General features: G+C 51.2%; 7 protein-coding genes across 7 annotated transcripts; 3 read left to right on the top strand and 4 right to left on the bottom strand.

Moving 5' to 3' along the window:
* Nucleotides 1-1138: 1138 nt before the first annotated feature.
* Nucleotides 1139-1883, bottom strand: BU25DRAFT_422636 (uncharacterized protein; the record flags this gene model as incomplete). The annotated part of the gene is made up of 3 exons (XM_033708161.1): nucleotides 1139-1449; nucleotides 1573-1705; nucleotides 1758-1883. 3 exons carry the CDS (start codon nucleotides 1881-1883, stop codon nucleotides 1139-1141), a joined length of 570 nt encoding a protein of 189 aa, XP_033560677.1.
* Nucleotides 1884-2116: 233 nt separating this feature from the next.
* Nucleotides 2117-3272, top strand: BU25DRAFT_422635 (uncharacterized protein; the record flags this gene model as incomplete). Its single annotated transcript, XM_033708160.1, has 4 exons — nucleotides 2117-2272; nucleotides 2322-2614; nucleotides 2646-2674; nucleotides 2878-3272. 4 exons carry the CDS (start codon nucleotides 2117-2119, stop codon nucleotides 3270-3272), a joined length of 873 nt encoding a protein of 290 aa, XP_033560676.1.
* Nucleotides 3273-3809: 537 nt separating this feature from the next.
* On the top strand, nucleotides 3810-5225 carry BU25DRAFT_459603 (uncharacterized protein; the record flags this gene model as incomplete). The annotated part of the gene is made up of 3 exons (XM_033710291.1): nucleotides 3810-3963; nucleotides 4019-4353; nucleotides 5124-5225. 3 exons carry the CDS (start codon nucleotides 3810-3812, stop codon nucleotides 5223-5225), a joined length of 591 nt encoding a protein of 196 aa, XP_033560675.1.
* Nucleotides 5226-9175: 3950 nt separating this feature from the next.
* BU25DRAFT_343742 (uncharacterized protein) lies at nucleotides 9176-10270 on the bottom strand (the record flags this gene model as incomplete). Its single annotated transcript, XM_033702972.1, has 1 exon — nucleotides 9176-10270. The coding sequence occupies one exon, from the start codon at nucleotides 10268-10270 to the stop codon at nucleotides 9176-9178; it is 1095 nt and encodes a 364-aa protein (XP_033560674.1).
* Nucleotides 10271-14207: 3937 nt separating this feature from the next.
* On the bottom strand, nucleotides 14208-15108 carry BU25DRAFT_459601 (uncharacterized protein; the record flags this gene model as incomplete). The annotated part of the gene is made up of 2 exons (XM_033710290.1): nucleotides 14208-14704; nucleotides 14739-15108. 2 exons carry the CDS (start codon nucleotides 15106-15108, stop codon nucleotides 14208-14210), a joined length of 867 nt encoding a protein of 288 aa, XP_033560673.1.
* Nucleotides 15109-16193: 1085 nt separating this feature from the next.
* BU25DRAFT_343735 (uncharacterized protein) lies at nucleotides 16194-17790 on the bottom strand (the record flags this gene model as incomplete). The annotated part of the gene is made up of 3 exons (XM_033702971.1): nucleotides 16194-17365; nucleotides 17417-17713; nucleotides 17763-17790. 3 exons carry the CDS (start codon nucleotides 17788-17790, stop codon nucleotides 16194-16196), a joined length of 1497 nt encoding a protein of 498 aa, XP_033560672.1.
* Nucleotides 17791-20411: 2621 nt separating this feature from the next.
* On the top strand, nucleotides 20412-21330 carry BU25DRAFT_100100 (uncharacterized protein). Its single transcript, XM_033700244.1, has one exon. The coding sequence runs from the start codon at nucleotides 20604-20606 to the stop codon at nucleotides 21066-21068; it is 465 nt and encodes a 154-aa protein (XP_033560671.1). The 5' UTR covers nucleotides 20412-20603; the 3' UTR covers nucleotides 21069-21330.
* Nucleotides 21331-21664: the final 334 nt, after the last annotated feature.

Here is a 21664-nt window from a genome sequence, read left to right as displayed (position 1 = left end):
CGTGCCGACGCATGCCGTGCACCCGAAAGTAACGCGTTATGCGCTCGAACAGATCTTTCAGCCTCAATCAATGCCGGTGTCATCGGTCAAGCCTCTCTGGGGCCCCGCATCATAGCCGTCAAACGTGTTCAAAGGTCCGATGAGGCGAAAGAAGCAGCTATCGATGTTCGGCGACAACGGCATGACATCAGTCCTTGAGACAGCGCGAATGACTCCCTCAACGTTTCCCTGCCCCCAACAACGTACTTGATGTCATTCCGTGAGCTTGTATGTCACGCCACGAGGTTCGAGATGCTAGAGAAATCGCCAAGCCACTCAAGGGCGACCTGTGATGAAACAGGTACGACATTGTACGCCAGAACTTAAATCCTCGGTGAGAGGAGTCCAAAACGTCCATGACGCATCAGACAATAACGATTCAGCATCAACAAGTCAGCAGCAAGTCAGCGACAGACTCAAATCCAAGCCGGCTACTTTATGTCTTCAGATGAATCAACACCATGCACACTCCGTCCGGCCATTTCGCACCATCTGCCCGGTACCAACATCAGCTCCAGCTTACACGAGCCATCAGTAATCCCACCTTCGTGCTGATCGCATCGCGATGTCTTGGCTACTGGAAGTTGTGCTCCCTTTGCTCCAGTATTACCCCACGCCCCCAGTGTGACGATGATCCGCGGATGCAGTACGCGCAATGAACAGCGTACTAGCCTCTTCAACAGTTTGAGCAAGGCTGATCGTGACACCTATCATCAACCAAAGTCGACATCTCTTTATTGGCACAGTGGTGATCGCTGCACTTGCCTCGCGTCACTTGCGTGTTTGGAGATGAGGCCCACCGCACTGGCGCGCACACAGAGATCACAGCCGTCACAAAGGGAGATCCAGGCGCTTAAGAGCTCAATTCGAAGGCCGTCGTGCAGGAGGTGCTGACCTTGTCATCAATGCTCAACTTGCACAACCAACGACCGCAGTCAATACAAGACCGGCAACTGCTTCATCCGACAACTCTATCACGTCTCACAACTACTGTCGGTCTTTGAAGCTTATTTTGTGCTGCATAACGATCTGCGGCTGCTACTCTGGGTTTGCGGAGACCCCAGGTTCACAGATCACTGCCACAGCTGTACTAGTGCAGTCAAGATCTTCCCGAGCTGTTCTCCCGACGAACACCGAGTCCACCGGCAAGCCTCACCTTCGTATCCGGTCTCTGAGCTACGGCATCTGGCCACATCTGACCAGCCGCGGCCGATGTACCTAAGCACCTCCGATACTCAACACCACTAACAATGTGCGCAAGCGAAGCTTTCCAGTAGGGTGCCGGCTCAATAACAGTAGAACGCAAATACATTCGTGTATGATAAGGCGATTCATTAATGTGCTCTGGGTATCTATACTTCCATCGAACGTCCTCATGCGCCTCTCCGATGGATCCCTCCGACTTCGCGGCTTCGAAGTCGGAGATATGGCGGGTCTGCTAGCATGCAGGCGACAGGAAATTCAACGCAGCTAAACAACCACACGTCAGCATATCCTCAGCTTGCCGGGGGGGGGGGGGATACGGAAACATACCCAGATTGTCACCCGCATTACATGTCTGCGCTGTGCAGTAAGTCACGGCATTGAAGAATGGACCGCATAAGCAATCGTCGCTCGTATTGGGATCACAGCCCGCCTTTGCAGCGGCCTCGTTCCAGCAGTCAGTCTATGAGATTGTCAGTCACTGCAGTTTTATATGAGAAGACTGTTGTGCGTACCGGACATCTCCCAACTTTGGCAACATTCATCCCCACGTCTTCATTATCATCTTTCGGCTTCGGCGGCCCTGGGCTTGCAATAGGGCTTGCCAGTGCAACAGCCACAGAACCCACCAGCATCGCCATCGAGATCGTAATTCTCATCTTGCCTTGCTCTCAACTTGTAACGATCGTCGGGTTCAAAAGAACAGTGTACGTGTCGGTCCGTGTGTCGGGATTGTGAAGTCGGTGAGTATCGCAACGGCAAGACCGCACACACCACAGGAACACGTACTTGTATATGTGTCGACGAGGAGTATCGTGGCACAAATGCATCAGTTTGAGGTGTGCAGGGTAATATTGGGAAAGTTCTATCGTTCATGCACTGCCCGTTTCGGGTTTCTGTCGCACTATCGGTTTCGAAGTGGGTGAAACGGGGCGCAAGCAACATTGTGAGAGCGGCAACGGTGACGGAGGTCGGCATACTAGAGGTGCGATATAGTAACGACCATAAACACTATCAAGAAGAGACGATGGTAAGTTGAACTACTGGAATGCATCGCTGAAGACCCAAAACGAATGCAGCGCAACTCACCGTCCCGACGAACTGGACAGACCTTGTCTCAATCACGAGAACACCAATGCACGACATTCGGCCTTCCACATCTCGTTCCTTCAGTCTTCAACAGTCCCCTTGGAAACGTCATTCTCCTAAGCCGGCACCCGATCAAGCCGTCTCAACACCTCTGGTCCCGTCCCGCAACGCGACTTACTCCTTCAACTATCACCAAAATCAAATTCACCCGGTGGTTAGCTGCCTCACCAACCGGGCACCAGCCGGCTGTAGGCACAGCTGAAGCATCTGAAATGCAGGCACGGTACGTGAAATCAGGCACGGACACTCCTCAGGCTTATCAAACAGTGTCTCTGTCTGAGTGGTAAGAGGCGTTCATCTACTTGAAGCAATTCTTCGGTTAAGCACCTGAAGGTGTTTCATAACATTCCAGAAAACTGCTCAGAAGGATCTGAGACTCCAAGTGTATTGATTGCGTCTGCCGCTGTCAGGCTGGATTGGGAGTTGAACCACGGTTCATGAGTCTTCTCTTGTGTTTACTCGTCGTCACTATACTCAGGCGACTAGCACTACAACGGTCGAGCGCCTGTCTCATGCTCCTCTCAGCTTCCTACCACTCCGTTCCACTTAAAAGTGTCAAATCGTTCCCCTTCAAAAGAACAGCCACCCCCACTTCCCACGAAGATGTCATTCAAAAAGTCCTGCAAGTCCACTACGCTCTGCAGCCTAATCAAGCTATCTCTCAACTTCGGGAATGGCAGCCTGTCGACCCTTTCAAAGTACACTGTCGTGAGTTGGGATGTTGTTGGGCGGAGCGACACCTTCGAAACTGTCTGGCCAAATTTCTCACCACTTCGAGCTACAACTTGCTAGCCTCCTCTCAAACCACGTCAGTCACTGTCGTATCTAAAGCTGAGCTACTGGAACTACTCACAGAGACTTATTGTCTCCAAGGCTCATAGAGCCAGGCGAAATCAACTATGAAGGAGAAGCTAGCGATCACGGAACACCAAACGGGAAAGAAAAGCTAGCATTTCTTGTGGGACACTTACAAGCTGTCCGAAGTGTTGATGAAGACGAAAGATTATGCCAAGGCCCACCTGCACGGTCGACAGTCACTGCGGGGCTGCAATAAACTGCGAGAGCAAGGTTTTGATGGTTACGAGAAGAGCTTGACTCTCCTCATACTGATTTGTAGCGAGCAAAGGAACCTTGAGGATGAGGAAGCGTATACCGCCTTGTTGGGTAGCCGCCAGGCAAATATGAGAGACCAATATACGGTGCTTGGGCTTGGACTTACCACGGATGAGCCGTTAGAGAGCCCTCCAATCGACGCCCCATACTCAAAGCCAACACCGAACGCGACCAGATGAGACGCTGAAAAGGGCAAAGCTCAAAAGCACCGCTCACCAACACAGTCGAGTTTGTCAGATCCGCGCGAATCATCTCAGCTCTTATTAGAACTTGGACCGCAAATTCAAGGTCACCAAACTCCGATCATGACAAGCTACAGCAAGGACACAAAAGTTCTGCCGTCACCAATCGGAGTCGCACCGCTCAAGCCGGCCACATCTGACCCTACGACACCAACGTTGCCGGATGAAGAGAGCAAACCTCCATCCGAAGAGTTTACGCCAGCTCTAGAGTCGCCGCGTAACCGTCCATCATTGTCTCCATGTTTGCACAGCATGGAGTTCACGTCTGCAAGATCTTCAGCCTTCCTCGAGCCCACCTATGCCTATACAGGTCTCGCGACACACCGCGGATAGCTCGAAGCTTTCTAAGAGCCCAGAACACACAGCAAAGCACGTATCAAGACGTTATGGCGTTATGATAGACGCCAAAGACCCTGACAAAGATTCGGACAAGGAAGACGCATCTTCATATATCAAGCTTCTGATTGCCCTATGTCAGAAAGGCTTCGGCCGAAAACCGTTATTCATGATCGGTCGCGGCCGTGAGGGTTATAATTGCATTGCGACCATTGACGAAGACCGCAAAGAAGAGATAGCTAAGGTGACCGGCTGCAGCACCAGGGAAGAGGTAAGGTATGCTGGTACTGTCAAGGCATATATGTCACTTGTGTCGCTTTTAGCAAGGCCTCGAGGGACGGCTTCTACGAGTAACGCAACGGACAATCACTCGAATTCAGGAATGTTTCACCTTAGCTCGGATAAAGAAACTTACTTGACATCTTCTGAGGCTAAGATGGATCCACCACCTTATACTCCGGAAGATGGTCCTGCCACCTTGGCCAGCACTGTACCAGAGATCATGGTCTCCCCTACGATAGACGATATGCCATTTGCGAGACTTGCGCCCAGTAGCGCTGTCTACGATGCTCCTATACGACGTGCTGCATCGGACTCTTACCTTCCATGGCACAGAAGTTCAGCAATGGCCTTGCATGATAGGGGTGCAGAGGCTAGCCCTGAAATATTTTGCTTAACTCCTCAAACGAGTCTGGACCCGAAGTCCTCGTCACATCATCGTGCCGCGTCAACTGTTACAAGGCCCACAATATAGACCGCGGGGGATGATCGAATGCTTACGCGGTCTCGACAGATGGATTTCAATTCGCAACGTCCGGCAGACTCCTTTGCTTTTGAGCCTCGACCCAGGAAGTCTACTGCTCGACCCAATGTCACTTCTGATGTTATCGAAAACTCGGTGTACAAACCAGATCACTCCACCTGGACCCGGTTAGTCCGTCGTCTCGGGGATTTTCGCATCTCCCGATTTCACTGTCAAAGACTTTCTCCTTACAGGATCGCAGAAGTAAGAGCGATGACCCGAATCTAACGAAAAAGAAGTCTCTGAGATTTACACTGCTTCCATCTTCCATGACCAAGTCATCTTCTGTGAAGCGAGCGGCCATCATACCCGAGAACGCACTAGCATCGACACCCACCTGATCGGTATGTAGCGAAGTTCTGTCCGACTTTACAGATGAAAACGTTCCTCTCCATGTAAACAAGTGTCTGGACAAGTCTCCAGACCACGCTGTTCAGGAAGCTCAAACGGCCTACGAACTGCCAGCGCCGACGAGCACTTACACGTATCGTGCGATCAGACCTGACGGATTCCGTGGGGCGAAACTGCCCAATCAAGATCTGACTGCCTTGTCGAATTTGCATAGGGCTTTTTTGAGAAGAGACTTGTCCATGGGCAAGTTCAAGCACAAAGCTGAGATCGGCGTCCCGCTTCTACTAAGTTCGCTAGTATACAGTTTTCACTGTGAGAGTGATGAAGAGAGGTTGCTCTGCATAATCCAAAGATGTGTTGCTGTCCTGTCTGTCGTGATGGTCTTTTATATGGCCATCAGGAGGGTATGTTTACATAACGTATATATGATACAGATGAGTGTGGAAAGTGCTTGTCAAGGGGAATAGGAACCACTACACCAAAAAGTGGTACATGGGACGTCCTTACCCCATGAACCGTCACAACAGTAGTCGAAGCGCGCTTCAAGCTTCCCAGCGCCAAATCTTTGTGCTAGGTAACACACAGTGCGGTAAGACTTGGCTGTCGAGAGCTTGGTGTTATGCCAATTTTACGAAAGAACCCACGATTAGAGTGTTCAAGAAAGTCGTGGACAGGACCGAGTTAGTCATCCAGGGCGGTTTTGGAATGAAGTTCATCTGCGACCGTATGCGCCGGCCGTACCGTGGAGCTCCTCCCGTGATACTGCTGTGCTTCGACATCAGTTCAGTTGATTCTTTCGAGAATGTGTCAAAGATACTTGCAGGCTGCAAGAAAGATCTTAGGGCCGAGGCCGCGAAGAGTGTTTGGACACGCGATGCATATAAACCGACAGCGAAGATCAGCGCAAAGGCTGCCTTTGAGACGTCAGTTGTCATGAAGGGAGGGCTTGAGGCGCTTTTCAATCATGTTACGCAGATGTCTACCCGATGATTCTCAATTCAATGTATATTGGCGCATTTGTGAACAGCCACAGTGGGGCATAGGATGTAATGTAATATTTTTCAAAGAGTAAGTGTCCTTAACAAGGGAACAGATCACTAAACTCTCGATGGATCGCAGGTACATTGTTGGTGGAGAAAGAAACCACATAGAATCTTGGGTCACTTACACCGCGAGCGACATGCAATTTTGAATTGGTGCACTTGGGGTTTTGACACATAATCTATGGAATGTGAGCAGAGATAGAGTGAAGAGTGTCACTGTGCATCAGCTACAATTCACTGACACGCAGGGACATTCGTACAACCTCCAGAAGAAGCCGCTGAGGAACATGGACTTGTCTAATCATAGTTTTCACCAGTGTTCGGCAAGGACATAGGTTTGGTGAAGGCAGATTTGGAAAGGAAGAAACAAACACACAAAACTCTCTCTTTTGTGTCTTTGGAACTCTCAGGGCGATCTTGAGGCTTCCAGGGTAAAGCCAGCAGGATAGGAAAGAAGCTCTTTTAAGAACCATTAAAAGTTATAACGTGTGGAACACGAAGTCGAAGATCTTCCGGTACAGAGACGTCTCCAGACTTAAGAAAGACATGTTTCATGTCGACGTCGTCTTTGAGGACCCGGATTAAAAAAGATCAAAAGCAATGACTTTATGCAACAAGCTTTCATGACGAACTCTGCCATACTGAGTTCGGGCAAAGCAGAAGGGACATCGGGCAACGTTCTCCTATTTTCTAGCAGACGACAAAAGACGAGAGGACATGAACGAGTGGTACAATGTCTTTTGATCTTTCGTGATGCACAGATGCTCAGGTGATAGAGTCAAGAATCGGGATAGTGTCGAGCTCAATAGAAATATACAGCTGCAAAGCAGCGCAGCGGCTTGCACATAATTCTGGAAATCTTGCCTTTGAGATCTAGTGAATTCGTCCCTGCCTCACAGACACCATAAAACTGGACTCTGAGAGCTTTGAATGGCTTCAGTGACGACCCAATTATAGAATCGTTCGTGGTAATTGTTCGTAGAAAGCACAACAGAAGAGAGTCAAGATAAGGAACCTGGGCTTGAAACTTCGTGAGGGATGGCGCAGCTGTAGAGGAGGCAGAAAACTCAGAGCATGTTTGAACAGTGTTCGAAAGAAAACATGGTGGTTTGCCATCACGTGATTGAACTGAATCGATTTGGCATTGGAGAAGGATAGGAATCGGTTTGTTTTGGGAGCGTCAAGTCCGAGGCGAAACATGGCTGTGACCGAGTGCCACTTTTGACTATATCAGATTTGAGAGCGTAACAATAGAGAAGAACTTCCCTTACACAGAGCACTGAAGTACATCATGTTTGGAATATTCGACAGTGTTCTGGTTGAACAATAGGGATGAATGGTCAGGCCGCAATCGACCTGACCAGGTCACGAAATAATGTTGACCTCACTGACGTTATGATTTATGGAAGATGAGTTTTGACCCGTGTGTTACAGTCGGGTGATCTTGGGGGGAAAGCCTTGTCACCGGACATGAGGTTGTTTCGTTGTGGTTTTGGAGTGGAACAGATCAGGGATGGTTCAGAGAGAAGCATAGGTTTTCTTGGTCCTGTTTTCAAGACAGCAGGGACGGACGCACATAGCGCATGGGCATTTTTGTTCTCGTTCTTCATGTCGCCAAGGTAGTCAATTTGCGTGAACAAGGCCAAGACGGCTTAAGGGTATATGAATATGTCTACACCTTGATCCCGAACATGGCTGCGTGAGTGCGCAGATTCGAAGGTAGGAATAGGCTCGACGGAATATGGGGACGTTAGTTTCATGCCTTAGTTGAAGGTGATTCTGGTAGACAAACAATTTACAAATCCGTGGAATTCGTCGCACATGGAAGTCCCTCTGCCGCTTGTACAAAGGTGCATAGGAATGCAAAATCAAGAGTGTTTGTTATGATCGCGCACCTCTTGAATCCACAATGGCACACTCACCCATCCCACAAATCGATATCAATCAATCTCCCGTTTCCTAGCTCCCGCCGTGCATATGCAATTTGATGTACATTTAAGTTTGACGTTCGCTTCGTGATGGGAGATGAGTGTTGAGTGATGCGTTGACCGGGCGCTCGTTTAACCCTAATCTGTCATACAGGACTATTGACGCGCTATAATGATCGTCGAAATGTGCTGACCCCCTGTCCTTTGACACGCTTGCAAACCTTCACGCAGGTACCCGTAAAAGGCTTGATCCTGACCGGCTGATGAAGGGTAAATAACAAGACCAGTGTGGGAGAGGCATACTTAAGCCCTAGGTTGGCAATCTAGATGATGAGGCTGATGACGTCTGTGGTGTCAACACTGATCCATGGCATCCGTGAGTGGCTGTGAAGGAGTGAATCAGGGTCTTGGAGTCTCTGGTACCGGGTATCTAGCGGAGTATATAGCATCCTCGATCAGGTGTTCTGACCAGTCAGAGTGCTTGTGTTCTTCCTTGCATGGTTGGCAGTTGATGTTGACCCATGGGTCGGGGGGTCAGCACATTTTGACGATCACCGATATTGTACTAGTGCGCGGTCCACATGACTTACACAGGAATTTTTGGAAGCATGCAAGTACACGCGGCGAGGTACTTTTGACGCTGCCGATTTCCGTTCTCGGAACTGTTAGCGGCCCTGGTTTTTGGGTTATGGTAAGGAGGGTCGATATCGAGTGTTAATATCTGCGTTTTGGAATAACCAGTATAGGTCGAACTTGCGTAGGGGAAGGAGATCGGAGGAGAAGGAACATGTCACTCAAAGCGGGCAGGAAGGTGTAGTTTTCATGTACTATATTGATGACGATTATGGTCAAAGAGGAAAAGTGTAATCTGCTAAAGTCTTTGTACTGAAAGGAATGAAGGCGCCCATAAATTTTCGTAAACATCTTGGAAGACGTGAGCACGTCGTGCCTTTATCGAGGTGGTACCATCTACTGTTGGGTAGGCTTCTTGGGAGCAAGGAAGTTGGTGATCTCGTAGGAAGCAGCGTCGCGAACGGAGTACTTGTCGTCTCCGTACCAGTAGCCAGTGTTGACAGCGTAGCTAGAGTCCCAGGTACGAGTGTAGAAAGAGCAGTAGGTACCAAGAGGAACATCGTTCTTGGTAAGGACGTAAGAAGTGAAGAAGTTGCAAGTCTTGTAGCTGCCGTCCTGAGCGGGGTGGTTGACGTCGTACTCGGTCTGAGCCTCGCAAGCAGCGGCGCAGAGAGCAGGGTCGTAAGGGTTGTCGTTGAACAGCTTCATGCCGCTGTATGTGTCGTAGCCGTCGTCGAGAGGAGCGTTGATGGCAGCGGGAAGGCTGGTGCCAGCCTTGAAGTCCGGAACAGAGGGAAGAGCCTTGCTGATCTTAGAGTAACCGTTGGAACCAGTGATGACGACGTGGAAAGTATCGCCGTTGGCATCCTGGGGACCGCGCCACTGGCCCTCATTGGTAGCAGCCTTGCTGGCAACATTGTAACCGTAGATGGAGCACTTGATGTTGGTGACAGGCTCAGGGTTGGCACAGCCGTCCTTGGGCTCGAACTTGGGGTCACGCTCGTAGAAGATGTTAAAACCCTGGCAGTACTTCTCGGAGTCGCAGAAGGAGGCACAGGCCGAGGGGTCGTAAGAGTCAAGGTTCTTGTAGGTGAGGTAACCGATCTGCTGGGAGCTGCCAGTCATGTCGACGAAGGACTGCTCGTAGTCAGAGGGAGTGGCAGCACCGCGGGCAGTCGACCTCAGGACACTGTCGGTGGCAAGGTAAGCGTTGGTGCTGCCGTCACCGGGGACAGTTGCACCACCGCCGGGCAGAGGAGCACCGCAGCTGCTCACATCGCGCTTCCCAACAACACCCTCCTCCTTGACGACGGCAGCGACGGCGGAAGCGGCAACAGTGGGGTTGTAGGAGACGGGAGCCGCCTTGGTCTCCTCGACCTTGGGGCCAAGAATGGTAGGGGTGGGAACAGCCAGAGCAGCCTCAATGTTGATCATCTGAGGAGCAGCGGCGACGAGACCGCAGATAGCGGAGGCAGCAATAGCGTAACGCATCTTGATGGTTGGTTGGAGAGATCGACCGAGGATTGGAAGAGGGAAGATGACTGTTGATCAAGAGACTCTGCGAGTTGAGTGGTGTGATGATCTCAATAAGGCGGATGTAGACAGTATACTTAACTCTTGTGTTCATCAAGCTCGTAGACACGAGGTTCTCCGGACTCCGGAGGACATCGCGTACGCCAACTCAATAGCTCAAACTATCGGCGGTTGGCAGCTGCTCGGCTTGACCGCAAAAAGTGCAGAGGCGCCTTGGAAATTGGAGATAGAACGCCGGTCAGTCACGCCAGTGCACGAGGCTTGCATCTTGTCGTCGATTTTAGCTGACTGACTCTGGAGCAAGGGTACAATGAAGCCACAGGGCTAGTAGTAAACTGTAACCCTGTAGAGTCGATGGGGCTGACGGCAGGTGGTCTCAGTGGACGCCCGTGCAAAAATAGCGACGGGAGAGCGACTTGAGGCTAAAGCTTAACCTTGATACGGCTCCTCTGCCGAATGCTTCTGTTGATCCCTCTCTGCCATGTGGGCTCAGCTCCGCGCGAAGTTTGCGGTGTTGGTGTAGAGACGGTGGCTCTTAGTGTCCTCGAAGAAGACTAAGGTGACGGCACGTGATGACGCTTTGTCTTCTTTCAACGACGCCACAATCGGCTATGTATCCTTCATTTCCCCTTACGACACCAACATCGTCCCTGTGTCAATGAAATGGAAATGTCTTCCCACGTCGCAGCGTCAGTCTCACGATCGTTCCTGGGTGTCTACAACAATCGCAATACAGCAACGCTGTGAGGCCACCATATGCTAAGGTTACTGCACCCCAGCGCCGATGTACGTTGGTACCGATGTTAATCCCTAACCTTATCGAGAACAGAGTCTAACGATGCTGCACAGTCGGCGCTACCGTCAGCCCGACCTTGTGACCGGACTGTGGGAGCAAGCCACTGTCATACCCATGCTGGCGCGTGCTAGCGGTGACGAAACTCTGGTACCGCGCAAGGCTGATAGGCGAGTACTTGTCAGAAAACACATCTCACCAGGTGTGCTGGCTGGCTTCGCTTGGATTTCTGCAGGCTACGACCAAATTTGGCAGCCTGTGTCTTGGTCAGGAAGATTCGGTACGGGAAGTGTTCAGACTCATCGCTCACGCTTCCTTTATTGGCCCTCCAAGACAGTGAGGTACTTTGGACGCAAAACTTCAATAGTCTAGATTTGGACATGCGCTGCTGCCCAAGATAAGCGATGAGTACCCCAGATACCAAAGCTCTTGGATGTACACTATAGTCTCCTGCAGATGTCTTGTCCGGAAGAGGACCCCTCGATGTGTACCACCATGCATACTTTGATGCAGACAAAGGATAGCACAAACAAGTTTTACACAAAAACAAACAAACAGCAGGGAAACAAACAGTCGTCGCAAGCTATCCCATGTGATGGCTGTTGGGTGTTAGACTTGCGGGGCGACCCCACCCTTTCTGACACGTCTTTTTCAGCTCAAGGCCTTCACCGAGTCGGTTGTTTACACCTCGTTTCTGTGGTCGTCTAGCCTCATCCACCTCGCCAACAGCACTCCATTACGAAGCTGAAGCGCTAAGCAAGCCACACAGCCACCATGAGATTCACTGTCATACGAGAATACACAGACGCGGGATAGATATGCGACAATCATCACTTGAGGCATTGCTTGCAACAATGCCTGTGATGCTATGGCATCAGGCTTTCAAGCCGTTCGAGCCTTTGGCGCCTGTCTACGCGGCCGGACATAGCACGTTGTTCTACCGTTGGAGACAAAGACCCATGAAACACCTCCAACTCACTGAAGCCACGCGTTGGGCACTTCCATGTCGGTAAACTCCATGTTCATGCACACTGTGCTTTTACCCTAGTCCGCTTACTTCTCATCGCCCTCGCCTACCCCGTGTTTCCAGATCATGCTTTTCTCCATCTTTGCGCTCTAGACTACACTGGCAGTCTGCTTTAGCCCAGAACTAACAACCAACATGCAGGAAGCAATCGAGCAAGCCTCGTATGCGTAGAGTTACGTGCTAAGACCGGTGAACATGGAGGTTCTGGATCTTAAAGAGCGGTCTTGCTGTATCTGCTACCAGCCCTTTAGCCCCACAACGTTGACTCAAGGTGGGCCCGAAGTGGCGGTTCAGTTGCCATGTGGACCTGTCTTTGGGGAAGTGTGCATATTAAGCTGGGCCCTTACAAACAACCCATGTCCGTTGTGTCGGAGGGATGTCTTCGCAATCAACGATCATCCTGCCACCGGACATCTCTCAAATTTTCGAATCTCAAATGCTCAGCTCAACAGTCACACCATGAGACGATATTTGGCTTGATGAACATTTCTGGAACAGTTTTTCTGCAAGCCTTGGAGACGCGGTAAGCTTTGCTGACATTGAGAAACTGATAGATTTCTACTCCGGCGACCACTCGAACGTGAATTCTGACTCTCAGCCTCAAACGTCTATGGAGGCGCTAGCGTGCGGCGAACATCGTGACTTCTGTCGCTGCAGCGACGAGGAAGACACAAGAAATATGGCGGTGCCACACAAGCGCGTCACACCGCCAGCGACAGCCCAAACAAGACGAATGGGTATCAAAGTGTTCGACCTCATGGGGATGGGCTTTCAATTCGCAGAACTTGGCCACCAATACAGGCTACGGATGGATGAGTCTCTCAATGAACCGAATTTCACCGAGACTCATTTGTTTGGTGATACTGTTGGGATACAAGGCTTGGCGAAACAGTGCGCCAAAACGGGCATTGAGCATCACATTTCACTACATAGATAGTAGGCATTCTGTTGCGATCCATCAAAAAGGTACTTTTTTCGCATCGCACGCTCCCGACCACGAGTTGTGGCTGAGAGCATGTCCTGGTTCGATCGCTGAAAATAGAAACATCACTGTGCTAGCAACGAACTAGCGAACGTTCAACAGAAACTCGGCATATTACCACCAGCTGCTAAACTGCGCACACTATCACGACAGAATCTTGCCTTGGAACTATGTCCAGCCTATGCAAGCCGTAGGTCTCATCTATTCCTTGCAACTCACGAGTTCCTGGACTGGCATACGGCCCCGTGCCAAAATGCCCTACAGTCAAGAAGGGCAATGATTTACAGACACATTTCATCATCGATCAGTCTTGCTGCAACAGTCTCACCAATCATCAGACCAAGAACCCCAACCCCAGGAAGACAAAATATTGCCTAGGTATACATTGAACCACAGATTAAGCAGAAGCGTTGAAATAGCCTTCATTTCTCAACGTTATGATGGCGAAACTCACACAAAAAGCTCGTCATAGACATTCAAGATTTAAAGCTCCGCGACGTAGGAAGCATCCAGCCACAACTCTCTGTAACAAGCATACAGCTTCATCATTGTCTAGCCACAACACCATTTGCGACACAATCCCTAGGCGAGCCTCGCGAACAGCAACACAGTAATAGCATAATAGCCAAAACTTCCACACGAAGCTTGTCATGCAGATCGAATACAACCGTCTCCACCTCGAAAGAAGAACGGCCGGCCACAGCCTTGATGTCATGCATAGATTGCCGGACTTGATAAATGTTGCCCAGCTGCATGCAAGATGGATTGCGACATACGCCCCAACGAGCCTTGCGCGATCGTATCTCACAGCCCCGTATTAATTACTGGCATAGGAAGATAAGAAGGGCAGCCACATTCTATGCTATCAAACATTGGATAAATATATATACATACAAAACCTCCGGCTATGTACCCCAAGAGCCCCTTCATGAAATCCCTTACGACTAAACCAAATCCAATTCCCCATCACAAACCATCCCAACACCACCGAGAACAACGAAGAAACACATCACAGTCCTCATCCCCAATCCCCGTCTTGGGTCAGACCTTACTCGCCCTGTTCGCCTCACCGTCATTTAGAAGCGAGCTGGCATCAGTGATGGCTCCCATCTCCACAGGCCTTTCCTGCAGAGGCAGGAAAATACCCCGTGTCCATACTGCCCTGATGCTGATGACCATACGCACCCGGATCCGGACTTCCAGGGTGTTTAGCAGGATGCACAGCAGGATGGGACAGGAACTGAAACGCTGTTTGGCTGCCATTATGTCCATGATGAGAATGCGTGTGCACTTTAGGTTGTTTGTACTCGACCATTTGGTTTGGACTGACGCTGACGCCGCGCACTGTGCCGCCTGTGCGCTCGATTGCTTCGCGGAGGGGTTTTGTCCGGCCCCAGCAGAAGAAGAGCAGGGCGTCGAAAAGAATCGCGCAGACGGCGGCAATGACTATGCCAACGATGGCGCCGGTGTTCAAGCCACCTGAGGGATGTGAGGCAGTGGGTGCAGAAGCCGAACTGGATGAAGAGGAAAGCCGGACGAAGGATGCAGGATTGCCGGATGGGAGGGGAGATTCAGCTGGAAATGGTTCGCCTAATAACATATCAGTAAGGGTGTGCTATGTTACTGGTTGAAGGGAGCTTCTCAGGCTGCAGCATGTATGATGAGTCCATCGCCAGTGTTCGCTGCTTGTCTAGACTCATACCGCTGTTCAGATTGATGCCGCCGACCATCCCATACATGATGCAACTCCCAGGCGCAGAGCAGTAGAAGAAGATCGACTCTGTATCGTTGACCCTGGTACTGTATTTCGGTGGGTTGTCTAAGACCTTATCCACTGGGTTGAATCCGGAGAAAAAGCCTGTTTTGCCGGACCCGGTCATCTCATATGGGATGCAAGGAAAGCCATATTCGGCACGCACAATACTGTGGTTGAGGGGGTAGAGGTCAAATTCGATGATGTCTCCTACAGCCGCCTTGGTGGTCTCAGGGCGCATCTTGTGGTCCAGCAGGCTGACCTGGATAGTGTGCGTTTGGGGTGCCGACGGACTAGTACTGATGCTCGACTGAAAAGTTGTTGGAGAGGGCGATGAGGAGGCGGCTGCTGCTGCTGCTGCAGTAGTGGATCGATGGAAGTGGTATCCTGCGCTGAAGCGCTGGCGTATGAGATGATCGGGAGGAGCAGTATGAGCCAGTCTGGCCTCCTGGTGGTGATTGAGAATCTCATCTTGCCTGCTGCGCCTGGTTCGAGGAGGTTTCTGTGATGTCGTTGCGAGATTCGTGCCTTTTGATGATTCGACCTGAGCAGTGAGCAAGGCTGGAAAGACATGGGGCAAAAGGCTATTCGAGGACGCAAACGATCAAAGATAGAACGCAAGACGAATGACGGGGATCTTGCACATGGTCGGCGCGGCAATAGCGTACATCTCGATACGCTATTTGCTTGCGAGGATAGCATGGCAAGCTTCTCGACCTTTCTGACAAAGGAACGTCGAGCAATGCGTGGGCTAGACGTCCATGAGTGGTCATACGAACCGCAACAATGAGAAAAACAAAGGACGATCCTTACGCTTCGACCAATCACATCCATCATCTGGCGCTCTTCATCGCTCCAGCTGGGTGTCCTGGGTACCAAAGCAACCTGCAAATGGTTTATGACCCATCTCTACTCGTAGCTGCACTATATCGTGTTTGTAGACAGCCGATTTGCCCTACAGTGGTCGTTTGGCCTGCGACATCAGCAAGAAGGTGAAACTAAAGGACTGAAAGTCAAGAGAGTTGCGTCGATCTGAGTGAGGATTCGAGATTATTTTCTATTACGAGGGCTGAAAGTATCAAAGAAAGGGACTGCTGGTCAAGCGTACCGGAATGGTGGTCGCAAACCAGATCGCTTGGTATCGTAATGGCCGCGGTATCGCTCACATAATTCATAGTTAGTCGCTGCTTCAATCAACATCTATCTCTTGATGCAGGCTTCTGGAAGACGTCTTTTCTTTGACGTTCACCGTGAGCCGTGGTTGACCAAGGGCTGGGCGGCCTCTCAGCGGCGGACGGTTGGGGTGGTCCTTAGCTTTGTAGGCATTCAGCTCAGACCAGGATCGCCGAACCCAAAGTTGTCGCCGTTGCTCGAGGCGCTGTTGGTACCCGAGCCATAACCAGAGGGCGTTTCGGACTTCTTGTGTCGTAGCATGGACGGATCGGGAAGAGGATTCCAGATCGGGAATCCCTGCGGTGGCTGGCTCTCTCCCTTTGGGGTACCGCGAGCATATTCAGCCAAGCTGCCGTTGATGCCAGTAAGAGCCCACGCAAACACCGCAACATCGCGAATACTTTGCATGAACGAGTTTTGAAATTGCATTGATGGCCCTGAATGCAACATGGACGGGTGTTGAGCACCCAGAGGGTACGGTGGCATCTGTGGCGGGGCCGGGTGGAACATAGGCTGCGACGCCCATGGAGCTGCATAAATACCGGCGTACTGCTGTGCCGTCTGTGGGACTGGCATCGCACCAGGCAGCATTGGTCGAGCACGACGAAGGCACACAACAAGACCGTCCGTGGTGCACGAAATGACGGCTTCGAGCTCAATGTCATCATTGTGGTGTACTGACGCAGAACCTCCCAACGAGGACGTGGACGAATGTCTCCGTGAATCATCACCGAAAACGCTGCGGTATGTATCTGCAGGATCAGTGCTGTCCCCAGATTCTGTGCGGTAGTTGCCTGGCCGCTCTTCGCTGTTCCAGTGGGAAGCGTTCGACTGGTGTCCTGAGTTCATGCCACTGAAGGAAGTTTGGCCACCGAGTCTCACGCCTTCTTCAGCAGATTCGTCGTCGTCGCTGGTAACGTCTGTCATTTCGTCGTCCTCGCTCTCGGAAGACGTCAATTCCGGTGGATCCTCCTGGCGAGGATCTCGGAACATGAAGCGCATGTAGGCAATCGAATCGTTCCCTTTCGCGGATTCGAGACATCGGACAGCTTCGGTAAGACAGTTCAAGGCGATGCAATAGTAAAAACTCCGTCCCTTCATCTCTTCCCCAGAGATGCCAACGATTTGCTCAATGCCGCTTGTGGCGTACATAACAGTCAAAGTCCGTGTGAATCGGTTAAGGAAAAGGGCCGCACGGGGTTCGTGAGTCTGATCTTCTGGGCCAAGATCGAACTTGCTGGAGAGATGGGACAACATGTGGTAGCGAGGGTCTTTTGGTGACGAGGCGAACAACTTGCGCACGATAGGTGCCTCGACGGCACGGTCTATATGCATGTTAGTTGATTGCTCTTAAATTTAGCATTCCGGACACTTACTTTGACTTTCCATGCCGTGCCTGTAGATACTTGTGCAGCATACCATCACATTGTACACGATCGAAAAGCAACATTCGCAACCAATCCAGTCTCCCTGACGGTTCTTGAGACGGCAATAAGACAGCACAGCCGCCTTGTCAAGGGCTACTCCACGGCCATATTTTGCCTTGGCGAAGTGCAGTTCCTCGGGATGGAAAAACTGCCATACCGAGCGATTGACAACCTCGTCAGGTGTGTGACCGAGGATGTCGACAATGGAGTCAGACGAGTACAAGATGTGTGCTTCATCGGTAAGATCTATTGATATAAGCGTCATGTATGTGCTGGACCGCTAGATTGGACGTACCGTGGATGGTGATGAATGTAGTATCCATTGTAGCGAGTGACAATGGCTGGTTGACAGGTTGACAGTTGACAGGTTCGACAGGATCCTTCCTCAACCGCTAAAGTCCAACGTGTGTCGAATCTAATAATTCGTTCTGGGACCAGCGGTAGAGGAGTGGAAGACAGACAGATGTGGTTCAGACGAGGAGCAGCGGTGACTTGAAGTACGTGTGGGGCCTGCGGTTCCACGAGGGCGTTGGACACACCGTGCGCTCGGATTGTGGTGGAGGAGTACAGATGGCACTCGGCCAACGGTTACAGTGCGCAGGCACGCGGCGTTATGTGCAACCTGCAGGGGTATACGAGCCAGTCGCAGAAATGATGTAATCGCGACAGCTCGAAGCTACCCCGGTGAGGAGGTGAGAGCTAGAATATTATATGTATGGGGAGTCCTTGCAGAGGTGGTGCCATCCAGGACCGGCTGGCTCTTGAGGAGAGTTCCAGCAAGAACGCTGCCAGTCTGCATAAATCAGCAGAAACGACGAAAAGTGGGATGCTAGCATGCAAAAGACGTTGAAACTAGACCTCTCGGGTCACAAAGCGCAGCTAGGATCAACACGGGACGAGGGCGCCACGAGCTGGGAGAACAGGTTCAGACCCTGCGTGAGGCAGTGGAAAAGGCAATACTGAGCGAAGAGCACCTGAGTGCGGAGGCCGTGTGTCTGCGGCGTGGTATCCGGAGGTCAAGCGAGAGTGCAAGAGGCTGCTGACGACCCTGGCTGTGTCACTGCAGAAGGGATCGACGCGGAAAAAGTGGCCTGGGGTGGCAAGTTGCGGCAGCGGCGCGGGGCGACGGAAGAGGTCTCACTGCTCAGGCCATCAAGCAGCAGCAAGAGAATCAGGAATTGAGCACCACAGAACACAGGGGCCGTACGGCAGAAAACTGGCGTCAACACACCAGGCGAGGTGTGCGTCGCTACACAGGGCAGGAGCAGTGCTTGGCGCAACGAGGGTCGCTCTTTCCTACAGGCAGGTTGACTTTGCCGCCCACGTGCCTAGGCGATTAAACTCGTCGGAATCTTCCTCTACCACTGACACTGAGCTCAGCCTGCAGACACATGCCGGGAGCGACTGCCGTCACCCCCGTGCGAGGGAACGACAGGGCAGCTTGCGCTCTCAGTTGTTTGACAAACCTCGGCGCGTTGTGGCACGACTCGTCATCCCAACCTCTGCCATCGACGATCAACACCGCGCTAGCGCGCCATACGCCAAGCTTCTCTTCTTCACTCTGCCAGCTCCACCACTACGCGCAGCCTTTAATTGCACACAGCGTCTCTCAGTTTCGAGACATTTCCGCGACAGGTGCCGAACTCGCTTAACCTTACTCTGCTTGTTCATGATCCCCACCGCTCACGCAATGTGATCTGTCCAGGTACAGTCTGGCCTGGCTTGGTTTCCCATTGGCTCGCCCCTCGACCATAGCCAAACTCAAGCACGAGGGGCCAGCACCCTACATTAGGTGCCCTGAATATCTATACCGAGGATGTCCGCAGAGTGCATTATCCTACCATCGAAGCCCACGGTGTCCTGTTCTAAGAGGGGCATGCTGGGATTAGATGCAGGCATGTACTTGCACACCGGGTACGGTATTAGTCAAGAAGATATCAGGCAGCAAGAGTAAGGGCTCAAGGTAACTTTTGGTGGATCTTGAGACATGAATTGGTACCCGTATACCCTGCCAGGCGTGGACGCTGTGCTCGCTGTCTACGTGCAGTGCCGCCTGTGTGTCACTTCGCAACGCATCCAAGGAGCATCATTGATTGGCTTACAAGCTGATCTACCGATCTGTGCTTGACAAGTACCGACTCTTGAATGACCGACATGATGGAAGAGCTCGGAAGAAATGAGCTTTGTGCTCCTACCACAGCAGGCTACAAGTGGGGCCTGCTGCTGACGATATAGGGAAATTATTTCGAGACCACCATGACTTTCGGACGAGAATCGAAGTAGCCATTCTGAAAGAGCAACGGAAAGAGCAACGGAAAGAGCAAGAAGGCTGCTCTCTCTTGCTGAGTTTGACGGGCACGTCGCCAGGACGTTAGACTAGTGAGTCTCGTCTGGTATTTTGACCGTCTCGAGAACCATCAAGCCCTATCCTCGGGTTGGAGCATATAGGCCAATGCTTTCTAGTTGCGATATTTTCATCCGTGGTTGAACGTGTGCCTCAACACATGCTTGGGTGCAAGAATGGACTACTTTCTTGAGGTGCAAAGCATTGCTGATACAAACAAGGCAGATCGAGCAGCTTCACAGACCCTGCCAGGCAACGATCACAACGGAAAATAAACAAGGCACACTTCAACTGCGGATCGGCTTTCTCCAGCACTGATGGACCAGAACATGCAAAACACTGTAAGGATACTGTAGACCGCGTTATATGCCTACGTGAAAAGCCCAAGTGCTCTATGCACTGCATCATATCAGCTTCTACAATACCTCTTTACGAGTTGTGCACAGTAAATACCCATGACGTCCTCAGTTCGACCCTGTCGTTCGCTGACAGGCAAAGTGATTTGTAGGGTCATAGCTTCCACGGTACAGCTCCTCTCAGACCCAAGAAAGAGATTTTCATTTCCTATCACAGAATTCCATTGTGGATCAAAATTCGATAACTGACTCCTCAGTTCTTGAACTTACTCTGACATTTGATTTCCACCGCCACGACATAAACAACTCCACGACTGAGACCTCGCATTTCTTATTCATACCGCCTACACAGACTAACACGAAGGCGTAAGCAAGAAGCACACATTCTAAAAAATCTGCCTCCTCTGCCTCTGACGAACACCTGACGCCTCTCAAAATGAAGTGGTATGAGTACCTGCGTCTCCAAGTGTGCCACCACGAAGGCTGTTTCCGTATCGTCCGGCCCTGCAAGCGAGATGAGCATGTCCATACTTTGTGCCAAAAGCACAAGCTGGATGTGGTTATCGCTGCATCCAAAATGTTCAACAAGTGGTGCAAGGCAAACACTCCTCGAGGCGGCACTCCACCACTAGGCCCTGGTCTAAAGCTGACACCGCGAGTCGTGGTTCAAAGGATACAACCAGCCGAAACGCCACAACTTCTCGAGTTTTGGCGGAACAGGCTCACCAGAGACAGATCGGGCAACACGCGCTCCAGCGAAAACAGGCCAGAGAACATGCAGCTATCAGGGAGCCACTACAGAAACGAAGACTTTATTTTGCGAGTGCCTCACAACGCAGTTACCGTGTGGATCTTTTCAACCCACTATGGGCGACACGATCGTCATCGACAGCCTCAATGAGAACATTATCGTGATGCGCCCCTCCAGCGACGCTACAAGGGCGGACCTGGAGAGCGCAAAGCTCCAAAAGCGCGAAGCTCTAAAAGTCCAGACAAAGCAGCAAACCGGCGCGCAGCTGTGCTCAATGCGGTCAGAAACGGGAAGCAGCATACCTGAAACATACGACAAAGCATGCGACTACCCTAGCGCCCTTTGTCTTGCACCAGCCCTACAGCGACAGCAAACGAGCTGGAACACATTCTACACGATCAGCATTAATAGCATACACATATCAATCAGAATTCGGATAAACAGCCACTACGAGTCAAACATCCACGATTCTTTATCTGGATCTTGGATTTTCTGACTAGACAAATGTCATTAAGCATACGAAATCATCAACAAAGGCACCGCATCGCGCTCACCTCAACCACCCCAGATCACAGCCACATCTTACAGTTACAACACTCCATACCAGTCTCCAAACACCAACAAGGCCCAAAAGCCGCACTCACTATCTGCACCACACCACACCCCATTCCTACCCACAAAATGCTCGCCACCCTCCTCTCCCACCTGAACATATCCTGCTCCTGCACCAAATGCACCACCTTCAT

Source organism: Macroventuria anomochaeta (assembly GCF_010093625.1).
Source record: "Macroventuria anomochaeta strain CBS 525.71 unplaced genomic scaffold BU25scaffold_21, whole genome shotgun sequence".
Lineage (NCBI taxonomy): Eukaryota > Fungi > Ascomycota > Dothideomycetes > Pleosporales > Didymellaceae > Macroventuria > Macroventuria anomochaeta.
This window is presented reverse-complemented; position numbering and strand designations above follow the sequence as displayed.

What these genes read in the sequence shown, in the direction of transcription:
- BU25DRAFT_100100 (XM_033700244.1), top strand. Translation starts at nt 20,604, where the DNA reads ATGAAGTGGTATGAGTACCTGCGTCTCCAAGTGTGCCACCACGAAGGC.